Consider the following 24,233-nt stretch of genomic DNA (forward strand, 5'->3'; position numbering starts at 1 on the left):
CTCACTGCTGCATGTCCACAGTACGATTCTCGGGTTTTCACTCTATTTACTCACTAATTGTTGGCATTAATACCTAAAGCCCAAGGTAAAAAAAAAAAATGTCATAACTGAGTTGTAAAATGCTCAGTGAAGAGGCCTGATACAGTGGCTCATGCCTGTGATCTCAGCACTTTGGGAGGCTGAGGCAGGCAGATCACTTGAAGCCAAGAATTTGAGACCAGCCTGGCCAACATGGCAAAACCCTGTTTCTACTAAAAATACAAAAATTAGACGTGTGTGGTGGTGCATGCCTATAGTCCTGGCTACTCGGAAGACTGAGGCAGGAGAATCACTTGAACCTGGGAGGTGGAGGTTCCCATGAGCCGAGATTGTACCACTGCACTCCAGCCTAGGTGACAGAGTGAGACTCTGCCTCAAATAATAATAATAATAATAATAATAATAATTTAAAAAATAATAAAATAAAATGCTCAGTGAGTAATCATCCAAACTTTTAAAAGCAAGGAATGGATAGGACATCACTATCTTCATATTATAAATGAAAATTTTGGCACACACAAAGATTTTGTAACTTGGTGAAGTTTATAGAATGAGATCAAAATGATGATTTTTCTAAGAGTTCAGTATTCTACTCCCTACTCTTGACAAGTCATTATGAGTGTTGGCACTGACCAGGGTTATGTCTCTCATTCCGTGTTATTCCCATCCCATCCCCATATGTCCTTCATATTAAGAACGGTAGTCCTAACCTACAGGTGTATTCCTGTGTCATTCTAGGAGCAGCAGCGCTGACTGGTGCCGTGTCCCACACAGTCTCCACAGCTGTGATTTGCTTCGAATTAACGGGTCAGATTGCTCACATCCTGCCCATGATGGTGGCTGTTATCTTGGCCAACATGGTGGCCCAGAGCCTGCAGCCCTCTCTCTATGACAGCATCATCCAGGTCAAGAAGCTACCCTACTTGCCTGACCTTGGCTGGAACCAGCTCAGGTCAGGGGCACTAGACGGAATTAGTTCAGATCTGATGGGGAGAGTGGGAGGTTCTGAGGTTGAGACTGAGCTTAGGGTTAATGTTTGGAAACACTGTTTTAAATTATTATTATATTCTCATGCACCTAGTAGACATTGTGAGTGACTGAAAGTATGGCAAATCTTATGGGAGGAATGGAAGGGATAGGTATACGGTGCGGCTAACCCACCATGCTTTCTCCCTCCATAGCAAATATACCATCTTTGTTGAGGACATCATGGTACGTGATGTGAAGTTTGTTTCAGCTTCTTACACATATGGGGAGTTGCGAACCCTGCTCCAGACAACCACAGTCAAGACTTTACCACTGGTTGACTCAAAAGGTCAGTGGGGAGGAAGAAGCTGACTCCAGAGCTAGTGACCTGAATAAGGGTCACATAGAGGTAGAGGAGGCCCCATGGTGGGGGCTTTGTCTTTAGGGGCCATCCAATGTGCTATGTACAAGGAAGGAAAAATTAAGCCATAACACAAGCACACAAAGACAGTTAAAAATGCAATTAAAAGGTCCTGGCATGGTGGCTCATGCCTGTAATCCCAGCACTTTGGGAGGCCGAGGTGGGCCGATCACCTGAGGTCAGGAGTTCGAGACCAGCCTGACCAACATGGAGAAACCCTGTCTCTACTAAAAATACAAAATTAGCTAGGTGTGGTGGTGCATGCCTGTAATTAGAACCTGGGAGACGGAGGTTGCGATGAGCTGAGAACGCGTCATTGCACTGAGCCTGGGCAACAAGAACGAAACTCTGTTAAAAAAAAAAAAAATTCCCACTAAATACAGTCAATTCTCATAATTCATGGTAGTTATGTTCAATTAAGTATGAAGTTCAAATACTATACTGAACAATTGCTCCTAGGAAAAATACAGGGCTGTGTTCCTGTGAGTCTCTGGTCACATTTCCATCAACCAATCAATATATAACCTTGTTGTATGTGTGTTTCTGGTAAAGACACCTTATTTCATAGATATTGTGGATTAATTAATATTGAACTTGTGCCAACAGCACTATAACCCTTGCCTGAATTAAGCTTACTTAACACACATATTTTCTCAATAAGGCTCATCACAGCCTTCTTGCACTAGGAACAGTAAACAGCACTTTGACATTATATTTGGTGGTCATTTTTAGCAGCAAAATCACCAACACAAAGCACAAAAATGCAAAAAGGATGGCACTAAATAGACTACAAAACGAACACCTGTTTACAATGTGAAAGCTGAAACAAGAAGGTACAGCACTGCTTTGTTCAACTTCAGCTGGGAACAGGGACATGGGGCAACTAAAAATCTTCGTTGCTCTATGCATGTCTGCGAATTACAGTGAAAGCACCTCTAGTATTGGTTTTGTGTTACAAATATATTTTAGTGACTAGCTGAATTCACAAATAGGGAATCCATGAATAATGACAATTAATGTAAATCCCATAGCTTCTTACGTTGTTCCATTTTGATGCTTACATAAGTCATGCTTGTTCTTTAATGCCCAACTTATGGAAGAGTTGGAACTGTTTTCTTTCTTCCTTCCTTTCTTTCTTTCTCTTTCTTTCTTTCCTTCTTTTTCTTTCTTTCTCTTTCTCTCTCTCTCCCTCCCTCTTTCCCTCTCTCTCTCTTTCTCTCTCTCTCTTTTCTTTTCTTTTCTCTTCTTTCTTTTCGACAGAGCCTCGCTCTGTTGCCCAGGCAGGAGTGCAATGGCGCCATCTTGGCTCACTGCAACCTCTGTCTCCTGGGTTCTAAGTGATTCTCCTGCCTTAGGCTCCTGAGTAGCTGGGATTACAGGAATGCACCACCATGCCCAGCTAATTTTGTATTTTTAGTAGAGACGGGGTTTCACCATGTTGGCCGGGCTGGTCTCGAACTCCTGACCTCAGGCGATCCACCAGCCTTGGCCTCCCAAAGTGCTGGGATTACAAGCATGAGCCACTGTGCCCGGCTGGAACTGTTTCACATGGAGGAGTGAATGGTTGTTAGTAAACGATAATTTCACATTTCTCTGCCTTCACCATCATTTGACACTTCATCCTGCTTTGTATGATTTCTTATTGTGGTTTATATAACTATATCTTGTCTTCCTAACTAGGTGGGCATTCCTTGAGAATAGAGGCTATGAATTCTATATACCCAGAGTGCCTTGTTATAGGTATCTACTAGATATTAAATGAATAATTTCCTAGTGTTTGAATTAGTGTAATAAAGAAAAATTATGTAGGGCCATTTGGAGTCATTAAGATTGTTAGTTCTGATTTCCAATAATCAGAATATCCAAATTTCTCAAATTAAATTAATTCAAATATTTTCCCAAATCTCAGATACATTCCACGTTCTACAGCAGAGGCTCTTTATTAGAGGAGGGGTACAGCCAACAAATGAGGGGCAAGGTTTTCATAATAATGACTGAGACCTAACAGTAAAATTCATCTCCAGAGCACTGCTGCAATGTCTTGGCCTTAAAACTTAATAAAAATGTTAACTATAGTAGCAGAATTTCTATAATCATATAAAAGACCTTCTCAGGAAAAGTAGGCATTTTGATTTATCCTAGCAGGGTTTTTTTTTTTTTTTTTTTAATGAAATCTCGCTCTTGTCGCCCAGGCTGGAGTGCAGTGGTGCGATCTCAGCTCACTGCAACCTCTGCCTCCGGGGTTCAAGCGATTCTCCTGCCTCAGCCTCCCAAGTAGCTGGGATTACAGGCGCCTGCCACCACGCCCAGCTAATTTTTTTATTTTTGGTAGAGACGGGGTTTCACCATGTTGGCCAAGGCTGGTCTCGAACTCCTGACCTCAGGCGATCCGCCTGCCTCGGCCTTCCAAAGTGGTGGGATTACAGGCGTGAGCCACCGCCTGGCCCAGGTTTTTTAAATGATGAAATGTCAGATACAAAAGAAAGAGTTCCCTTGTTTCCCTTCTTCCAGGGAGAGATATGTTTGTATTGCTTATAAACTTCTTTCAAAGCGTGTTCACGTCTCAGCTTATTTGAATGGCTTCTCATGTTTCTTTTTATTTGGACAGCATTGATTAGCCTACTTAATTATCAGCTCACCTATCTGAAGTCTATATAAGGCCTCATCAAAATAAGTACAAATTAGCCCAATTAGTGCTCTACCAATTGGCCCCGTACCTGCTAAATGGATGAAATAAAAGGGATTGAGTGAGGTTAATCTTGGAGGATTCTTAAAATGAGTTTCCAGGAAGCTGAGAAAGATGTGGGGACGGGGGGCGGGGTGGCGCCTCTCCTGTTCCTTCTCAGGAGTGCGGAGCGCGGTGGTGCGAGAGGGCTTGGAGGGGGCGCTCAGGCAGGGCGTGGGTTTCCCTCAGATTCAATGATCCTGCTGGGCTCGGTGGAGCGGTCGGAACTGCAGGCCCTCCTGCAGCGACACCTGTGTCCTGAGCGCAGGCTGCGCGCAGCCCAAGAGATGGCGCGGAAGTTGTCGGAGCTGCCTTACGACGGGAAGGCGCGGCTGGCTGGGGAGGGGCTCCCCGGCGCGCCTCCAGGCCGGCCCGAGTCCTTCGCCTTTGTGGATGAGGATGAGGACGAAGACCTCTCTGGCAAGAGCGAGGTGACCGCGCTGGGAAGGGCTAGGGAGTGGGATAGATCAGGAGCAAAGGGAAAAGCGTCGTCTGGGCTGGGCTGGGACAGGCGTAGTTTCCCTGAAAGTAGTGGGAAGAGGGAGGGGAGAGTCTGGTAACTGAGAAAGCCAGAAATTCTGGATCAGGTACCATAGAGACCAGTGCCTCTGGGTCCAGGGACTAAAGAAGATAAGGCTGCAGATGATGGTATCCTCGACAATTCAAAGGGATATAGGAATTTCTGAACTGGGGGGAAGAATAGAGTTCGCTTTCCCAGAACATCCACCAACTGGTAAAGGCAGTGAAGGCCCAGGCAGTCTCTGCTCCCAGGCTGAGACTTCTTACTCTTCCTTACAGCTTCCTCCTTCCCTTCCTCTCCACCCCTCTACTACTGCCCCTCTGTCCCCAGAAGAGCCCAATGGGCCTCTGCCTGGCCATAAACAGCAGCCGGAAGCACCAGAGCCTGCAGGTGACGCTCTTCCCTCATCAACCCAACTCACGCCTTGTGGGTTCTCTCTGGTCACTTGGACCTGACCTTGACCTGCATGCAATTCCTATGCGGGGTGGGGTGGGGGGTGAGGCTGGGGGATTGAGGGAGGACAGGGTTCTTATTCATCAATTCTCCTTGTTACTGTCCCAGGGAGTGGGAGCAGAGGGTGATTTAGGAGGGTAGAAGAGAGGGTGAGGTACCTGGGAAGTGCAGCTCTTTGGAGGCAAATGTTAGGCACTGTGTGGGGCCCCTGGCCGTTTCCTGTTGCTTTGTGTCCATTTCCATCCACTCACCTGTCCTCTCAGGTCAAAGACCCTCCATCTTCCAGTCCCTGCTTCACTGCTTGCTGGGCAGAGCACGCCCCACAAAGAAGAAAACAACCCAGGTGAGAGGAGATGTGTTTGGGGATACAGGGGAAAGGGAGCCTGCCCTTGAAGAGTGAGAAACCCACGGTTCTTAAATCAGGAAGGCAGAGACCCCACCAAGGAGGAGGAGTTTAATCATATGGAAGGGATGATGAATGAAAAGGAGGCATCGGTGGTCCTGGCCAGGGAGGGATGGCTATTGTTTCATTGGGAACCATAGCTACCATGGGAAGAAAAGGGAAAGAACTTGGACCTATGTCTTTCTTCTCTAGGATTCCACAGATTTAGTGGATAACATGTCACCTGAAGAGGTGAGTAAGGGAAATGGAAACCTGGGGTGGATTGTTCTATCAAATGAAGATATTGCTAATTTGTTTCTACCTTCTTTATTGTGTTGTCATGAAATAGAATGTGGTCTGGATGGGAAGTGTTTTGAGAGGATGGAAATAAGGATGATTATGGAGAGAGTAATGAGTGTGTGATGGGACATGGAGGTGTTCTCAGAAGGACACGTCATTTCAGAAGAGAAAAACTTTGAGTCTCCATGAGTAAATGGGGCCATGGTGCTAAGATGAGCCCCAGATCTTTTAGAGATTATGGGCTTTCTGGATCAGGCAAAGCTTTAATGGAGGTAAAATGGCACCAGGAGGCTGGCACTAAAACAGCAACATAGAAGAAGAACATCAAAACTAAAATGGGAGGCCGGGCATGGTGGCTCATGCCTGTAATTCCAGCACTTTGGGAGGCCAAGGCAGGCAGATCACCTGAGGTCAGGAGTTTGAGACCAGCCTGGCCAACGTGGTGAAACTCCATTTCTACTAAAAATACAAAAATAAGCCGGGCATGGTGGCACGCACCTGTAATCCCAGATACTTGGGAGGCTGAGGCACGAAAATCACTTGAACCTGGGAGGTGGGGGTTGCAGTGAGCAGAGACTGCACCACTGCACTCCAGCCTGGGTGACAGATCCAGACTTTGCCTCAAAAAAAAAAAAAAAAAAAAAACTAAAATGGAGAAATCTGCTCCTGGTGGAGATTACTGTGCTGGATTGATCAGGGCCCTGAGACAGTGAACAACTGGAAAATGCTAGGCATTGCTACTGGGAAGAACTGAAAAAGGAAGAAAATAATGACCACGGTGCCTCCTGGGGACAAACAAATGCCTATTTTCCTAAACGAGGTGGTTATCAAATCTTCAAGAGAGAAAAATCAAGCATTCTGAATGTGCTTGGTTGTCAGGAGGGAACAGAATGTGGACTAGTGATTGGAAGCAGGCGGTATCAGAACATACCGAGGGGTTGTGGAGGAACATCAACAGAAAAATCCATTGGCAACTATTCCATATGGTAAAAGAATGCAGAGTTTGCTGCAAACGCTGAAAACGTAAAGCTTGTAAAGTATGAAGCTGACAAAAAAAAACACGGCAGATATTATTTTTAAATGAACATCTTATTGGATATCCAGAATAAATATGTGCTGACAATGAAAAGCATTACAGGATTGGAGGAGGATGTTGTGAGTGACAAGACAGAAGAGAAACCTTCCCCACCCCCTCAAAACACACACACTTCTGATAAATGACTTGTGAAAAAGTCAAATCAATGATCACAGAGGGAAAGGAAAAACTATTCCTTCTGCCCACAAGCAGGAATCAGAAAGGCCGTAATTGCAATTAAGGAGTACTTTGTTAGGTTGCTAAAACCAATAACAATAAGTTTTGCTTTTTTTCTTTTTTTTAATTTAATGCACCAAAGAGAGAAAACCAGCTAGTTGATCAGTGTGGCTATTGAATGACCACTGGAAATAAAGTGAAGCCAGGGATTAAAAATAAGATAGACTATCATTTCTAGCTTATGTCTTTCCCAGGGAAGACTTTAAGGAGCTACCAACTCCCATGTGACCCATTGAGACATTTTAGAGGGATAAGATCTAACAGGAGTTGAAATTCAGGATGTTTTGAACACAATTTTCAGACCAGATGATACCCTTGACAATATCAAGATGTTGATATTGACCAAAAAAACAGTATGGGGGCAGTATGGGAATATTGAAAGATTCAATTATATGTTGCCAGAAGTCCCTACTAGGATTTGTTTAATTCTGCATACTCTGGAGTACACACAGAGCTCTGTTTCTAACCGGTACCGAGCTTATTCAAGTAGTGGAACACACCAGCCTCAACAGCAACGTCCTGCATCCCTTGCGCAAAAGCTGGAGATGTACCTGGAATACAAACAGCAGTCAAGGTTAGAAGCCCAGCTCCACCAATTACTGACTGTGTAATCCTGGGCAAATGACTTCAACATGCTGTGCCTCTGTTTCCTCATCTATAAAGTGAAGATAATGATAGAGTTATTAGAGAAGATTAAAAGAGCTAAGACGGGTAAGGCAATTAGAATAATGCTTGGCAAAGAGAATGTACTTGATAATCATTCACTGAAAATGTTGCCGCGTTATTGTTAAGGAAAGGCAAAAACGGAACATAAGGCCACAGATGATCATAGAAAAGACCAAGAGGACGGGATGGACCAAACCATGGTTGGCAAGGTCTAGCCCCCATCCTATACCTAAATCTTCTCTACAACACACCTGCTAAGTGGTCATCCATCCTATGCTATGTAACCTCTGTAATCCATTAGTCCGGAAGATGAGAGTATAGAGGAGTCATGATTGTAATCCAGAAATATCAGGACAGGACAGGTGGAGTGAGCATCACTACGGGCTACACACCAGATCCTAAACCTATATAATGCCCTTTGGTGATATTCTCTGAAGTTTGAGAGGTGTAGATTTGGACAAATAGGAAAATAGAGTTCTAGATCATTCAGAGGATACTGACTGAAAAGAGATTTTAGAAATTTTAGAAAAATGTAAGAGAGCCAGAGATGTAATGGATTATTTGGACTCTTGGGAATTTTGGTGTGCATATCTAAAGTCAAGAGGATGGTTGGCCTTTGTGCCTTAATGCTTCCGTCATAGACAAAAACAAACAAACAAAAACTGGCTTTGCTCAAGTCAGCTGAGTGCCATGAGGTCCAGTATAGCTCTTCAATTTCAACAAGTACCCACCACGGTTCCCTGCATGAGAGGTGATGTGCTAGTTTCTTCACAATATACAGCAGCCGATACCACATAACACTCAAGACAAAGGCAAAGGTAAGACAGATGCCAATACAGCAGGAAGTATGGCCAATGTCATTTCTGAAAAGGTGAGACCAGCTAATACTATGGGAATAAAAAAGGGGAGAAGCACATCTGATTGGGAGAGTCAGGAAATACGAACACTGCAGGGAGAGGGTAGGGCAGGTAAAGGAACTCCAGATGGTCAGAATAGCAAAGACAAAGGGGAAGGCATGTTTGAAGAGCAGAAAGCAGTCTGGTTTGATTGGAGCCCCACGTCTTATAGTAGTAGTGGAAAATAGATGGGAAAGATAGGTTGGGAATAACAAATGTTTGGGATGCCAGGGGATAGGAGAGTTGGAGCCTAGAAGAGGGAGGGGTGTTCTGGGTACCTGGGGGTTGCAGGGTAGGTTGGGGGCCTGATGAGGAAGGGCAGAGAGGCTCTGTCCCCTGGGAAGAAGGAGGAGGTCCTCTGATCTGGGGGATCTATGATCAGTTCTTGCATGTTCCCAGATTCTGGGCAGAGGCTAGGAGGGCCGTTTGGGGTCAAAATCAGGTATCTGGGGTGAAAGGAGGCTCTGTGATTTTCGTGACTTTCCTCCTCTGGCTGACAGATTGAGGCCTGGGAGCAGGAGCAGCTGAGCCAGCCTGTCTGTTTTGATTCCTGCTGTATTGACCAGTCTCCCTTCCAGCTGGTGGAGCAGACAACCCTGCACAAGGTGAGTCCTTTGCTGACTGCTCAGGGCTGCGGGGAAGGCAGGAGAGCTGTGGGGCAGGGAACATGCACTGACCTGTGCTCTTCATCCTCAGACTCATACCCTGTTTTCACTCCTTGGCCTCCACCTCGCTTACGTGACCAGCATGGGGAAGCTCAGGGGCGTCCTGGCCCTGGAGGAGGTAATCACGATGTGTCCCATTTGAGCAGCAGGAGGGAGGCTGGGCATAGAATAAGGGGATGCAGTGGGGACAGAAGGAATATTAGCATCTCAGAAGTCCCCTCAGATTCCCTTCTCTATTTCTTTCTTTCTTTTTTTTTTTTTTTGAGACAGAGTTTCACTCTTGTCGCCCAGGCTGGAGTGCAGTGGCGTGATCTCAGCTCACTGCAACCTCCGCCTCCCGGGTTCAAGTGATTCTCCTGCCTCAGCCTCCCAAGTAGCTGGGATTACAGGCGCCCGCTACCACACCCGCTAATTTTTTGTATTTTTAGTAGAGACGGGGTTTTGCCATGTTGGGCAGGCTAGTCTCAAACTCCTGACCTCAGGTGATCCGCCCGCCTCGGCTTCCCAAAATGCTGCGATTCTAGGCATGAGCCACCATGCCTGGCTCCCCTCTGTATTTCTTATGCAGAGATTGGAGGGGGTAGAGCAAGCAGCCAGCTGAGGTAGAGGAGACTACGAAGCCTGTTATGGCCACAGCCCTGAAGGGAATGGAATTCTCCACCCCAGATGGGGCCCACGTGATCTTCTGTAGATAGTGTGGGTTTGAGATGGGGGTTCCAGGCATGAGTCACAGTTTCTCGGGGATGCGCTTTGAGGAAAGCTGCGGAAAAAAGGCAGTGGGGGGATGTGGCTGCAGGTGGTCACTAGGAAGGAAGAGGTCACCCAAGGGTCTGAGTCTGGGCAGGTGGATCTTTTGTCATGCCCCTTTTCTCGTCCTTTTTCTGTTTTCTTTCTCTGATTGTTCCTTGTTGTCTGTTTCTCTTTCTCCCCGTTTTGCCACTCTATATCTTTCCTGTTCTTTTTTCCTTTCATTGTACCTGTTCTTTTCTGTGTCTCTCACTGCCCCCATCTTTTTTCTTTTTCCAACTTTTTACCTTCTTTTCCTTTCCCACTGCTCTTCAGCTACAGAAGGCCATTGAGGGGCACACCAAGTCTGGGGTGCAGCTCCGCCCTCCCCTTGCCAGCTTCCGGAACACGACTTCAACTCGAAAGAGTACCGGGGCACCTCCATCTTCTGCAGAGAACTGGAACCTGCCTGAGGACAGGCCTGGGGCCACTGGAACAGGGGATGTGATTGCTGCCTCCCCAGAGACCCCTGTGCCATCTCCTTCCCCAGAGCCCCCTCTCTCCCTGGCCCCAGGCAAGGTAGAGGGCGAGTTGGAGGAGCTGGAGCTGGTGGAGAGTCCAGGGCTGGAAGAGGAGCTGGCCGACATCTTGCAGGGCCCCAGCCTGCGATCCACAGACGAGGAGGATGAGGATGAACTGATCCTTTGACCCCCTCCCACGACCTCCTCATAAAGACCGTGGAGAGGCCAGCCTGAGGGTGAACTTGTGTGGGGCAGGGTGCGTCCTGAATGTGGCGAGGTCATGCCAATGTCGTGGCCTCTTCCAGGAATTTTTTAATGTGATAGTCTTAAAGGAGGAATCAGCATTTAGGCAGGGAGGAGCCTTGGTCAATTATTTTGACTGTTCTCCCCATTCCCAGCCAGGCAGGTGGCCCTAACCCTAGCGAAGGGCCCCTGATATTCCATGGGGCTTCCCGAGTGTTCCTGGTGTGCAGGAAGGGAATCCCCTGCCTCTCTCTGCCTCCCCCTCCCCACCCAACAATTCCCCAGTGCTCTTGTCCCAGCACTGTGCTATCTGTGCCTCAGTGTCTACAAGAGGTGGGGTGAGGGGAGGCCCAGAATGACTGTGGCCCTGCAAGTGCCGTGTTGGAGGAGGGGATGGGACCATCCTATGGCCTCGGGCACTGACTACCCCAGAATGTGCCTCCAGACCAGCCACAGCCACTTCTCTTGGAGCCCTGCGCTGGCCCACGTCTGCTCCTGCAGTCTGCCTCTGACCCCACTGCCTGTCTCCAGGCCAGGCCGTGACTAGCGCAGTGAGAGGCCGCCCACATTCCCCCTCCGTTGTCCCCTGCTTCAAGCAGTGAGATGCAGAGAAAAAGACTGTCAGGGGCAGCGGCCTGGAAGAAAAGGTTGCCAAAGGCTCTGTGCAAAAGACACAAGTGCCCTGTTGCTCAACAATCACGCCCCCATGGTGTCCGCCGACTCCCTCTGGCAGAAAACTTTCTATTCCACAGCACAGCTTCCTCGCCCTCCAGTGTCCAGGTTACTCCCTAGGAAACACATCCTCCCTCTTGTTATTGACTTGTCCTGCCAAAGGTCAGCTCTACCCTGGAGCTGCTCTAGCCAGGGCCTCTCCTGCCAAGAATCAGGGCTCAGAGCAGCTAGGTCACTGGGTCACTCAGACACCAGCCCCCTCTTAGACTGGTTCTTCAGATGCCTCTCCTAGGGGTGGAGAGTTAGGAGCTAAGCGTCAAGATGGCAGGGCTCTTGAGTGCTGCCCGCACTTGGGAGAGTCACATCTTCACCCTCCCCAAATCAGCAGCAGGAAGCCTGGCTATGCACTCCATTAGCGTGCTTTCTCTACAAAGAGAGGCCAGGTGCTGTGAGCATCCCCAAACCCTTGCTCCATACCCAAGGTTTTTCTCCCCAACCCTGCCATCCCGTATGCCTTTCTTAATTCTACCATTGTGCCCCTGCTCCGACATTCTCCTCCTTTGCCTCCCCTGTTCCCAGTCTCCTCCATCCCCCAAATAAGACACTCACAGTCAGAGGATGCCACCACATTCTGTTTAGTGTCGTTGAACACAGCCTGTGGCCTTCTCCAGCATCACATCCCTCCCACTTCCCCAGGCCAAGAGAGATGCTGAAGCCTGGGTGGGGGACTGGCAGTGGGCATTTGAGCCCATGCCCTTGTGTACATAATCTCTAATATTTATATATATTGATATAGAATTCTCTCTGTAATATATGTCATAGAATCTCTCTTGGGCCTGGCGTGGGAATCTGACATTAAGAAAACATGCTAAGACTGGCCAGAAAAATGGATATTTCCCAGACCTGGAGGATGGTGTGTGGGATGTATAGGTGAGGTCGAGGAGAAGATAATAAACTCATTCCCCAAGATCCCCTCTTCAACACAAGGACAAGAAGGAAGGTGTGTGGTGGGGGAGGGGACAATGGAGGGGGAGGAGTGGAAGATTTGGATTTTCATTTAATAAAGTCAATTGAAAATGAAAGTGCACCCCCCCCCTCCAAAAAAAGAAAATCATTTAGCAAGAGCAGTTTCATTCACAAGAATATAAAAACAGCCCTGTTCCAGGACTGCTGTAAAACGTGCTGCACAGCCTTAACCCCAAAGGAAAAGCAACCCTTTCCCACCCCGAAACAGCCTCTTCCTGCACATGCCCCTCCCCACCCCCTGAAATAGACGATAAGCAACCCCCATGCACCCTGCCCCCAGCACCAGAAGAGTCCTAAGATGGTCCCAGGCCAGCTCCTCAGTCTCCCTCTTCAGAGCGGGTAGGAGCTCCTTGCAGAAGGCAGACCCCCACCTGACTTCCATCTGCAGCAATATGCCAGCACCCTGGGGAAAGCAGGTTCATGTATGAACCCTGCTAGAGTCCTTCAGATCTTTAGTCATCTTTTGTCAGGGACCATTTGGCTTCCTTGGGAAAGGGAAGGAAGAACGAAAGCTGCTGTGGTCTACCTTTCCTAACTCCCCCGGGCCTGAGCAAAAACGAACTGTAATGAATGAACGCACTCACTGGGTGAGCTGTCCACCGTGGTCTGGGGGTATGATATGGGCACTGAGAGGATGAGACGACAGGAAGAGGTGATGTGGGAATAGCACAGATTGGAGAAGGTGAGGAACCAGGGACCCCATGGAAGGAAGGTCACATGAACATGCAAAACCCCAGAGCCTGCAGCAGGAGACGGGTGGGGAATAGCTGCCAGGGCGGGCATGCTAGACCACCTCTCAGAGCTCCTGGAAATGAGGTCCTGGGACACGGAGTCAGCACACGTTAGCAAGCACAAGAGGACTCTTCCCCTGTACAGGCAGCATTCGGTTAGGTGACTGCACCTGCCTTGGTTCACCTTGCCTACGCCCATGTTTCCTCCAAAAACCAACCTCAGGATAACCATTGTCCCCCTTCCATGGAAGACACAGAACCCCCTGCCCTGCTTGCATCCCAGAAGTGTGAGTAAGAGTATGAACTTGATGGCGGGACAGGACCATAGATGGACAGAAACACCCCAACTCTCAACCTTCTCACTCCAAAATAATAAGTTCTGGGGCCTGGGGGTGAGGGCAAAGTTTGTGCCCAGGGCCAGGAGAGGACAACAGTGCTCCCTTCCAGGAGAGGATGCAAGTGGTAGGACTCCTGACAGAGTGTGGGTAGGACACAGGCCTGGGAGCCGGAGCCTTGGAAGGGCGTGAGGAAAGAAGGAGATAGGGCAGTGAGCCTCTTAGGCCTCTCTCTCCTACCCGAACTCTGCCTGTGCCAAGGGCTGGGGAGGGGCTACCTGGGCAGTGGCAGGGCCAAGTGCTCTCCAACCCCACAGCGCCGCTGCTTTGCTCCGCCCATCCTCTGCCTGTGCTCTCACGGTAGTGCTGGGGCGCATATGCTGCTCAGTCCCCACCAGCATGGATGCCAAGTGTGGGAGGGCAAGCTTGTGCCTCACCATACACCATCCTGGAAGGAAGAATCCGCTGATTTTCCTCTCTTCCTCTGGTAGGAGGCCTGGGGAGGCAGGGAGGACAGCTGTGAGGCTGTTTGGGAGTCCCGGGAGGAGCTGAAGAAGGGGCAGAAAGTGCCGAGTGCCCACCCTGGCCCTCAGCTGCAACCCTGCCTGGCTGAGGGAGTGACAGCACCGGACTCCTCCCTCCACTCCACTCAACCCTGAGTGCCCAAGAAGTTATAAAAATGTAGAAAAGGCAAAGATAAAAGTGTAAACAGCTTCAGAGGACAGGGGTGAATAAGGGGAGACAGCCCTCATGCTCCCCCTGCTGTTGGCGACACCTGCATCCTGCGTTGGTGTATCCAAGATGGGTGTCCCCACACCCTCCTCAGGCTCCCGGAGCAGGGATGGAAGAAAGCTGAAAGGGAAGCAAGAGCTGGAGCAGCCAGCCCTGGCTGGGTCTTTTCCCAGATCCTTAGGATCTTCCTTTTAGCCATGGGATATTAAAGATCCCAGAGCAAGGGGCTGTGTTTGTTCTTAGTCTCCTCAGTGACTCTCTTGTCTCCGGGCAGGCCTTGATAGAAAGAACCACATCCGTGCCCCCTGTAGATCTCAGCTGCCACATCCACCTCCTCCTCGACTCCTGATCTTAGAAGCCAAATGACCTGCTGAGGCAGCCTCTCCACCCTCCCCATGGACGTGCCCTTCAGGCAGCCTCCCCTGCGCCTGTCCAGCCATGTCCAACAGCCCCTGAGGTCTGTTCTCTCAGTAGGGATGAGCTGGGGCCACAGCCAGAGAAAACAGAGTTGGGAAAAGCAAGAGTGAAATGGAGAAAGGAGGCATTCAGACAGCAGAGTTACGGCTCCTGGAAGACGAAATCGGGGCGTGAAGAACTGAGATCCAGTCTTGAGCACAGCTGCGCTGCCCCCGTCCTCAGGGTGCACACACTGGAGGCTTTGTCGGCACAGACCCAGAAGCCCACAGCCCAGGTCCTTCTCCACAGCCACACCAAGCTCACGGCCATCTAGTTGCCCAGGTCTCAGTTCCCAGGCCTGTGGGTTTCTAGAGTGTAAGCCTGGATAAAATCCCATCCTGGTCCTCCATTTCCGGGAGAGGACTGGAAGCTCCTGGGTTCCCCAATGTTGTCTGCCCAGTTTCAGCTGTACTGCTGGGGGGAGGGAGGGTATGGGTCACAGCCATGGCCCTCAGGTGGGAGTGGAAGGCAGGGCATTGGGGGAGGAAACTAGTTGTTGGCCTCGCCTTCCTCCTCATCAAAGGACTGCACACCTGAGGATGTGACGTCAGACACCTTCCGGCTGAGAGCGGTAGACATCTCAGGGTCTTCTCGTGGGGAAAGTGACTCCAGGTCCCGGCATCCCGCATCCTCTTCCTCCTCAGGTGCCAATGGCCTCTTCTCCTCCTCAGCAGGGCCCCTTGCCAGGTCCACTGCGCCTACCCCCGGAGCCCAGTCAGTGTCTCCCCCCAGCAAAGGTGGAGGCTCCAGAGCAGAGTATCCTGAAGCTGGTTGGGAAGGTCCCATTTCATGCAAGCTGGGTTGTGAGTCATCAAATGCAGGCCCAAGATAGGATCCTGTGGCCGGAGAGGCAATGAGGGACTGATCGCTGGCTTCCCAGGCATCTGACGACCCCAGACAGTACATACCCTGGGACACGTAAGAGTGAGGCCATCCATCCATGGGTGCTTGAGCCAGGGCATCTGGAAAAAGAATCATGGAGGTCAGTGGGGCCACAGAATGTCAAGGGCAGGAATGACAGCACAGACAGCACAAGAGACAGCTAAGAGACAGCACAGAAAACCGGGAGTAAGACACAGAGTGCACAGGGAGTAGGGAGGACAATGGGAAAGCTGAGATGGACAAGGAAGTCTTAAAAGAACGGAGCTGAGTGGAGGCAGCTGAGATAGTTGGGGAGGCCTCATAGGCTCCAGAGTTTGAATTCTGGAACATCTCTCACCCTGACTCTCCATCAGTTCCTGGTAGTTGTCACTGTAGTTGCAGCCCAATGGCTCCTGGGTGGAGTTCACACTCATGTCCTCACCATCCATGGAAGACCAGGCCATGAGTGTGGCCTCAGAGATAGCAAACTGCTCCATGACGCCTGGGGGAAGAAATGCAACAACCACAAAATACCTCAGGGAATCCTTAGACATGTGCGTGGGGTAGGAAGACATCTTAGTGCAGCACTGTTCAGTAGAAATATAATGCAAGCCACTTATATCATTTTAAATTTTCCAGTAGCCACATTTAAAATTAAAAAGAAACAGGTTAAATCAATTGAAATAATAGCTCTTATTTAATTCGATATATAAAAAGATTTTCATCTCAACATATAATCAAAATAAAAGTTATTAATGAGATATTTTACATTATTTTATTTATATGACGCCTTTGAGATCCAGCTGGTATTTTATACTTATAAGCACATCTCCATTCAGAAGAGCCACATTTCAAGTTCTCAATAACCACATGAGGCCAGTGGCTAATGTATTGGACAGCACAGCCTTTGTGTATGTCCCCAGAGAAGGGAGAATTGTGGGGGACTTCCTAAAAAATCAGATTTAGGATTCCTAGGGGAAAGAGTTAGGGGTTTTCTGATGAGATATCCTAAGAGATTCAAATTCGAGATTTCCAGATATTTATCTTTGGAGGTTTTTAGGAATTGCAGTCTAGAGAGTAGATTTCAAGATCAACAGAGAACCCCCAAGAGAGCATCGTGGGCTTGTGGGTCCACCATAATATAAAACTGAAATTCAAGGGATTGGAAGGAAAAGGGGATGGGTAGACCTGGGGATCCCTATTCTAGTCAAATCCATGAGCGTGTTGAAGCTGGTACTGCTCCTGCCCCCCACCCTACATGTTTGTCACCCTGTTCACTGATATTTCTCCTCCCACCCATACCACCAACTCAATACTTCCTTTCTCTTCCAGACCTATCCCTTTCTAGGCATCTTATTTAGACCTGCACTACAGCTTGGCCACTCTTGTAGGCACACTGCATGCCTGTTATCAGACCTACACTACTTTCCTGGAACTAAACCTCTTCTGTAGGCCTCCCGTCTCTCACACAGTTCCCTTAATCTTCTAGTGGTTGTCACAAGTAATGAGTTTAGTAGGCGAATTCATGACTCGAAATGCTAAAGGGCAAAGGCTAAAAGAGATCCCCAAGGCCTTTCTTTCTTTCAAAGACCAAGGTCTCCCCATTTTTTTCCCTGCACTTGAGGGAGTTCAGGTTTGGATAGTCCCATGATGAGGAGAGAAGGCATCTGGGATGGGTGGACCCACAAATCCCATCTAATTACACGCATTTTCTGAGATGATTATAAAAATATGTTTGAGGGCACTTATTTGAATTACCACATCAAAATACTTAGAGCTGTTTGGGAAATGTGAATCTACGGTCAAAGTATGGATGGGGCTAATCCTGCCACAGGGGATCAGGTTGGAGGGTCGGTCCCTGGCCATCCTGCAAATGTGTCTCTTGAGGCTTTAGGGTACATGTACCTGCTAGAAAACGTGCCTCCTTCTCGCCATCGCTGAGGTCGGAGTAGGCATCCGTATCCCTGCGCACGGCCTCATGGCTGTGTTGTGGCTGAACAGCTGGTGTCTTCCCCCAGCCCTGCCACTCAATCATGTGGGCCACCCGGCCTTGCCCCATGGCTGTGGGCTTTGTCACATGGTCCTTCATGCTCCGTGAGATCCCTATGGGGCCAGACATTTCCCACATCCTCCAGAATATCACACAATATCCATAACCAGACCCTCCCAGTTCCTCCCACCACAGCCCCATGAGGCTCCATCCCACTGGGCCAGGCTCCCCTAAGGACTCCATAGATGGGGTAGTGGAGGGAATGGCCTGGAGGATGGGAGGCTTGACAGAAGGGTGAATAGGTCAGGGTGTGGGGATGAGGGTCTTCATCAACCTCGAAGGAGCAGGGAGACTGAGCCAAGGAGTCTGTCAGCATTATTTTGTCTGAAGGCATTCTTACATCAGGAGTCTCACCTGAGAATGATGACTTGGCCAGGGCCCCAATGCCATAGGCGTTAGAGTTTCGCTTAAGCTTCGGAAGAATGGAAGTGGTGTCCTCCATGGAGAGCTGGGATGGGAATGTGGGAGGAAGGGCAGAGGAATAAGAAGGTACGGGCGTGCTTTATACATGGAGGAGGTTCATGGTTTCCAGGAAAAAGCATTCGAGCTAGGGCAGATGATAAGAAAAGCTACTATACCCAAGAGTCCCAAGGAGGGATATATCCCCAGTGCTCTGGAAAACTGGGGCACAGGTTGAGAACGTGAGTGCTCACAGTGCCTATTGGAGCCAGGGAATACCGTGCTGGTTGGAAGGTGCAAGGGAGAAGATGTGGAGGAGGAGTTCGGGAGGATGGGGAGGTCTGGGGGCAGCTGCACTCACGTTGATGCCGTCCCAGGAGAAATCAGTTCGAGTTTGCTGTGAGGAGAGAGGAAAGGGAATGGGCATCCCAGTCACTCGCAGGAATGCAAGGAAGCCCCCTTCCTCAGAGGGCCTTCCAGGAGTGCGGGATGTGGGGAGGGCTTTCCTGAGGTTGATGCCGCTAACTGGGTTCTCCATGTGGACTGCTTGGCATGTGTTGTGAGAAATGTTCTGTAGAAGTGTCAGTCTGAAGGAGTGTTTGGGTTGTTGCCTTGGAATTGAGGAAGTGCAGGCAGCCAGAGACTTGGGGTGGCTGAGTGAGGTCTCACCTCAGTCGATGGCCGATGGAGGCTGCTCCCATGCAGTGAGCTGGTGCTGTCCATGTTGATTTGATCGACATCCTTCAGGCCCTTCCAATCCACTGCAATCACCTCGTTCCCTGAGGGGGCCAGAAGGTTAGCCGCAGGCCCTCACCTCCGTGTGCAGCCGAGGCGACACCCTGGGGCCAGCCCTTCACACCCCTTCCTTACCCCAGCTGCCCATTTCCTCTTATATCCCTGCACTCTCCAAATTCTAGGGGAGACAAGTAGTAATGCTGAGCCCAAATATTCAGTTTTAGCTCAACCCAGAATAGTGCACTCAGAAAAAGTGATGTATGGCCTTATTTGTTGTTGTTTATGTGGAGGGGTCAGAGGTTGGGTTTTATCAGAAAACCAATTATTCCGTCCTGAGGACTCTTGGAGGGTTTCTGTATGGGAGCTGGGCTTTTTCTCTATTACAAGTCTACAGATAAGGGCAGAGCTGCTCTAGTGAGGAACTTTTCTCTATGCTTAGGGTGGAAGGGATGTGTCTCCCCCGGTGGGCCCTTCCTAAGAGTCCGTGAGTCTGACTGACTGGAAGAGGACTTCCTGGGAATCGAGGCGGGAGTTGGATAGCAAGGAGTTGGGTGTGTCCTCCCAAAAACAGTGAGCAGAGAAACCAAGGGTGAGCTGGAGGCATTTCACCTGACTGTGGGGAGAGAAGTGATGGATTAAAGTGGAGGGAAGCTGGTGAGCAGGAGGAGAAAAGAGAACTTTTTAAAATAGGAATTAAGAAAATAGGAATTCAAGTCAGAGAGAAGGCAGAAGATGGTGGGAGGGGTGGACAGGGTCTGAGGGCTGAGTGGGAAACTGCAGGACTCAGGGGAAGGAGGGTCCTTGTTACAGCCGGCCCAGAGCTCCTGGTGGAGGGAGACTCCTGGACTGAGGGCAGGATGGTGCCCCGGAGAGTCTTGCGGAAGAATTGCTTGGGTCTTCATAAAGGGACTATTCAAGCAGCGGATGGCTGCCTGAACCATCTGACCGTACAGGCCCTTTATACTCATGAGGTTTTACAATTGTGAGTTTAGGGGTCGGCTCCATTTTTGGGAAGGGGAGCATTGAATGGGGCTGGGCACGAGCAGGCGTTCAGCACATCAGCAGGGCTGGGGGAAAGGAAGGGGCTTGTGGTGAACCGGACTGAGGAGGGAGGACCCTCCAAAGTTGGCCTGCTGTCCCCTGGGGCTCCGCGGGGTGGTGACTGGGGGAAAAGAGGAAAGATGGCCCTCCGGACACAGCAGGAATGGGGCAGGTGGAGAAGAGCCTGAGGAGAAGGGAGACAGGGGAGGGCGGGGTGCGGGGGGAGAGGGGAGCGGGAGGTGGCCTTTGTGAGAGACGGAGAGCTGAGTCAGAGCTGTGGGGGGCAGCGGGGAGGGAGAGAGCCGCGGAGAAGGGGTGAAAGCAGAGGAGGAGGGGGTATCCATGGAAATAAACCGGGTCTCAGGGAAATCAGGCTTCTGGAGAGTGAGTTTGTTTGTAATAATAATACGAATTATTCTCTCAGCCTGAGGTCACCGGGAGGTGTAGGCGGGAGAAATTGGGAGTTGGAAAGGGGAAGAATGGGGGAGGGGGTGGGAGAGGGCCGGATGAATTCGCTGAGCGGCGAGAGTGGAGTGGGTGCCTGGGTGGGGGTCAGGGGCGGTAGCCAGGCAGAAGCTGGAGGGAGAAGATGGATTAGGAGGCGCCTTTCTTCCCTCCCCGCGTCAAAGGTAAATAAAGAGCCGGCCCCGCCCGCCGGCCCCCGCTGACAGGTGCAGGCGGGTCCCCGGCCGCCGAGGCAGGGCCGGCCCCACCCTCCCGGGCCGCGGGCTCCCGACCCCTCCCAGCGCCTCGAAGCCCCCATCTCCTCCCCGCGTCCCCCAGCCCCTTCCCTCCACCCGGCCCTGGCCCTGTCCCTCCGGGCGTGGAACCCGGGCTCATCCCGCCCCCGCCCCAGAGGGAAAACGCACGTGAACAAAGCGAATCGGAGGAGGCAGGAACGACAGTAAAAGGCAACGGAGAGGGAGAGAGAGATGGGGCAAAGCACCCGAGCCAGATGGAGGCGGCGGCGGGGGGTGGCGTGGGGGGCGTGCGAAAGAAACTCGGGGCTGGCGCGGAGGCCGAGGGTCCTTCGCGGGGGGCTGCTCCGGAGTGGGGGATGCGAGGAGGCGCTGGGGACGGCGGAGCAGAGGCGGATGGCCTGGAGGGGCAGGGATGAGGGGACCGAGCGGCGGAGGAGAGGAGAGCGATGGAGAGGATGGAAAGGACCGCGCCTGCGGGAGGGCGACGGGGAGAAGGAAGCGAGCCGAGCGGGATGGCAGCCCCGGAGGCGCAAGACGAGAGCGGGCAGGAAGGAGGGACAGAGGGACCGCGGGCGGACGGAAGGAAAGTGAAGGAGCTAGCAGGGCAAGGCGGGTGCGGAGCGGGGCGCCGGGAGGCGCGAGGAGAGGGATGGGGGAGGGGGTCGGAGGGCGGCCCGGGGGGCCCAGCCCTGCCCCCGCCCGGCCGCGGTACCCACCCACAGTCCGGGAGCCGATGCAGCCCATGGCTCCGGGGGCCGCCGGGCCGGGCCCTCACCGACTCGGGGCGCGCGCCGGGGGGAGCACCGGGAGCCGCGCCGCCGCCCCAGCCGCTCTGCAGCGCCGCGGCTGTCTCCGCTCGGCTCCGCTCCCCCCTCCCCTCTCCATCCCTCCCCACGGCAGCTCCGTCGCCGCCGCCGCCGCCGCCGCCGCCGCCTGGCTCCCCCGCCCCGGCTCGGCTCGCCGCGGCCGGGGAGGGGGCGGCCCGGGGATTGGCTGCGCCCCGCGCCTCCCCGCCCCTGCTCCGGCCGTGCCGGGGCGCTCCCTCGGGGATCTGGGGCCCCCGTCGCCGCCCCCCTCCGCCCGCCCGTGCCAAGCCCCTCTCCCGGGGCTCTCTCCTGGAGAACCCCGGCTTGGGTTTCAGGAGCCGAGGCACGAACCCAGGGCCTACCCCGAGGTTCTGGTTGATGGATTTTGCGGGCCGGGGGCAGGGGATGCCCTGAGAGAAAGTGGGGTGGTGGTGAGAATAAAGCCAGGCCCAAGGGCCTTTGGCCACCAAATTCCGCAAACACTTGTTTTCTTCCTGGGGCCGCATCTGGGACACACAAAGGAACGTGATTGGACACAGCTTTGGGCTCTGTTGTTTCGAGTGCGCTATTTTGTCCATCCAAACAGAACGTGAAGTCTTTGCAAGTGAATCGTGTAGTCCACTTCTCTGTGCTCGCTGGACATTCAGGGGTGGGTGTGGGGATGTGCAGATAGTTGACCTCCAGGCCTGGTTGGGGATTGGAGAATATGAGGAGGACAGTTCATTCGCACTAGACTAACAACAATGTCAGGACCCGAGGCTGGCTAGGAGACATCGTCTTGAATCCAGTTTAACTTTTCTGAGACGTGGTCTTCTCGGACAAATGAAAGCAAGGCGGTCCCGAAGCAGCAAAGAGAGAGAAAGATTGGCCTCCGGCTAGTGGGACTGGGCCAGGTAGATACCTCAAGCCCCATGGGGAGGAGATGAAGGTCTAAGTTGCAAGGGTTAAATGAGCACTGTGGTTACAGCAGGTAAGAAGTGGAGTCCAGAAAAGATGCATGAGAAAGGGCAAGGAGACCCTTTTGTGTAAGCTGTACCCAGAAAGCCCAAAGTGTGAGAGAGTGGGCAGGCGGGCATTCACAGAAGCAAGTGCCCATCCAGGCTCTGACTGCACCTCGCCCACTTTTAGGTCTCTCCGAGGTTGCAGAGAGAGAAGGCAATGGGCCAGGGGTCCCTGGTGTGGGCTCCTAACAGGGAGGCTAAGTCTTATGGATGCAACTTTCTAACCTTTCGATTATGAATGGAGAGCTACATCCCATGGGGTGGCAGACGAAGATGTGCAAGAAGAAGACACTAACAATTGAATTGCAGATTGAGGATGGTGACAGAATCCATCTTCGGTGTATGTGCATGAAGAAATAAGCCAAATCTACAACTATAAAACCGCGGGAAGGAATGAGATAATAATCAGTTGCAGGTCTGCTTAGATTTTAATCGTTTAGTGTAGTTCGTGGCAGGATCTGATACCCTATTTCAATAGTGGAGAGAATTAGAAAGCATTTTCTTTTTTCATATCTACTATTATTGGTTATATAAAAGAAGTATCAAATGGTTTCTGCTTTCATGGAATATACTGTCCAGTTGCAAAGGAAAGAAGATGGAGAGATGATTAAAAAAAAAAAAGAACAAAGAGCCTCCATTATTCTAGCAATGCCCACACACCCCTATTATTTGAGCAGAGTAAACGCTGACAGGGGACTGGCCAGGTAAGGAGGTACAGACCACGTGGCCATTATGCTCTTGCCTTCCCACCTGAAACTTCTGTCTCCTTATGGCTCTCCCTGAGTAATACATATATTTATATATGACTACATATCTCTTACTGTGGTTCCAACTTGGATGCAAACCCCTCCCCTTGGTCTCCTTAACACAACTATATAAGGCTGCATTTATCCAAATGATTTAACATGAGGGATTCCAGGTCTTGGAGACTCAGTCCCATCTCGCATTCTGTCTTGAAGGTATTTCCAGTCCCTCCCCACTACCCACACAAAAAAAGTAAAATATTCTAGGCATATTCCTGGCCAGCTTCCTTCCTGCTCCCTACAGTTCTTCTTATACAAGGATTCTGCTACTTCTCACTAGTTAGGGCCATTGTCCCAGTCTCCTTGCCAAAGAGGTCCAGGGCACAAAAAAAGTTTAAGAACCTCTGGACTTTAAATACATACTTGGCGGGGGGGTTCTATAATTCTGCAGGGGCTTAACCCCCAAATAAAATGATCAGGCAAGACACTTATCCCATTTTGAAGCTGGGGTCCCCAGGAATAATTGTAGGTACTTCAGTGGTACCTGCAGGATTGAAAGAAGGTACCAAAGCTTCACACTGATCCCAACAAATGGAGAGATGGCTCCAAAACACAACTTAATCAAGTGTTCCTTTTATTTTATTGGGATATATTAGATCAAAGTTAAAGGTCTATGAAAAGATTCAATTGAGAAGGGGAAGCTCAAAGTACAAGAGAGGGGAAGATTAATTAATATTGAATGTAAATTCCTAAAACCACCTGGAGGGATGGGAGCAGAGCTCAGGGAGGGGGATGAGACTGTACAGGAGGAGCCCAGCTCTTCTTCCAGCAGCAGGGAAGACGGGGCAGATGCCAGTGGGCTGCATGTTTGGTGTCGGGAGAATGAGGGATTCCCATCTGACGGCATCTACTTTCTCTGACAAGAAGGAGGCAAGATCATTTACTGAGAGTCAGAATGAGAGAGATAGAGAAAAAAATAAAACTCACTTTAAAGTGCAAATATCAATATACAATTGATTTAAAGAATAGAGTTTTCAGTCTATTCTTACAAACCTCTAAGAAAGATATTCTTCTTGCATTGCAGTTGAGAGAACTGGGGCTGATAATTC

The 24,233-nt window shown here is 50.6% G+C and overlaps 2 protein-coding genes across 5 annotated transcripts in view; one reads left to right on the forward strand and one right to left on the reverse strand.

The window, feature by feature from the left end:
* The window catches only part of CLCN1 (chloride voltage-gated channel 1), a 36,309-nt gene extending 25,364 nt beyond the window's left edge, over nt 1-10,945 (forward strand). Inside the window, exons 15-23 of the mRNA XM_527935.7 lie at nt 778-991; nt 1,221-1,354; nt 4,341-4,582; nt 4,950-5,061; nt 5,388-5,467; nt 5,720-5,758; nt 9,181-9,285; nt 9,377-9,463; nt 10,408-10,945. Of these exons, the coding sequence (XP_527935.3) occupies nt 778-991; nt 1,221-1,354; nt 4,341-4,582; nt 4,950-5,061; nt 5,388-5,467; nt 5,720-5,758; nt 9,181-9,285; nt 9,377-9,463; nt 10,408-10,779 (1,385 nt within the window). The 3' untranslated portion in view covers nt 10,780-10,945. The remainder of the gene's footprint in view (nt 1-777; nt 992-1,220; nt 1,355-4,340; nt 4,583-4,949; nt 5,062-5,387; nt 5,468-5,719; nt 5,759-9,180; nt 9,286-9,376; nt 9,464-10,407) is intronic.
* A 1,181-nt stretch (nt 10,946-12,126) lies between these two features.
* The window catches only part of FAM131B (family with sequence similarity 131 member B), a 28,912-nt gene continuing 16,805 nt past the window's right edge, over nt 12,127-24,233 (reverse strand). The window contains exons 1-7 of one of the 4 annotated variants that reach the window (XM_519449.8): nt 21,291-21,429; nt 18,767-18,876; nt 18,459-18,494; nt 18,053-18,146; nt 17,554-17,751; nt 16,007-16,150; nt 12,127-15,749 (exon numbers count right to left, since the gene is read on the reverse strand). In XM_519449.8, the coding sequence (XP_519449.1) occupies nt 15,277-15,749; nt 16,007-16,150; nt 17,554-17,751; nt 18,053-18,146; nt 18,459-18,494; nt 18,767-18,876; nt 21,291-21,318 (1,083 nt within the window). In that variant the 5' untranslated portion in view covers nt 21,319-21,429 and the 3' untranslated portion in view covers nt 12,127-15,276. The other 3 variants (XM_001163860.7, XM_009454422.4, XM_016958330.3) reach the window with 3 other exon arrangements.

Source organism: Pan troglodytes, chromosome 6 (genome assembly GCF_028858775.2).
Source record: "Pan troglodytes isolate AG18354 chromosome 6, NHGRI_mPanTro3-v2.0_pri, whole genome shotgun sequence".
Lineage (NCBI taxonomy): Eukaryota > Metazoa > Chordata > Mammalia > Primates > Hominidae > Pan > Pan troglodytes.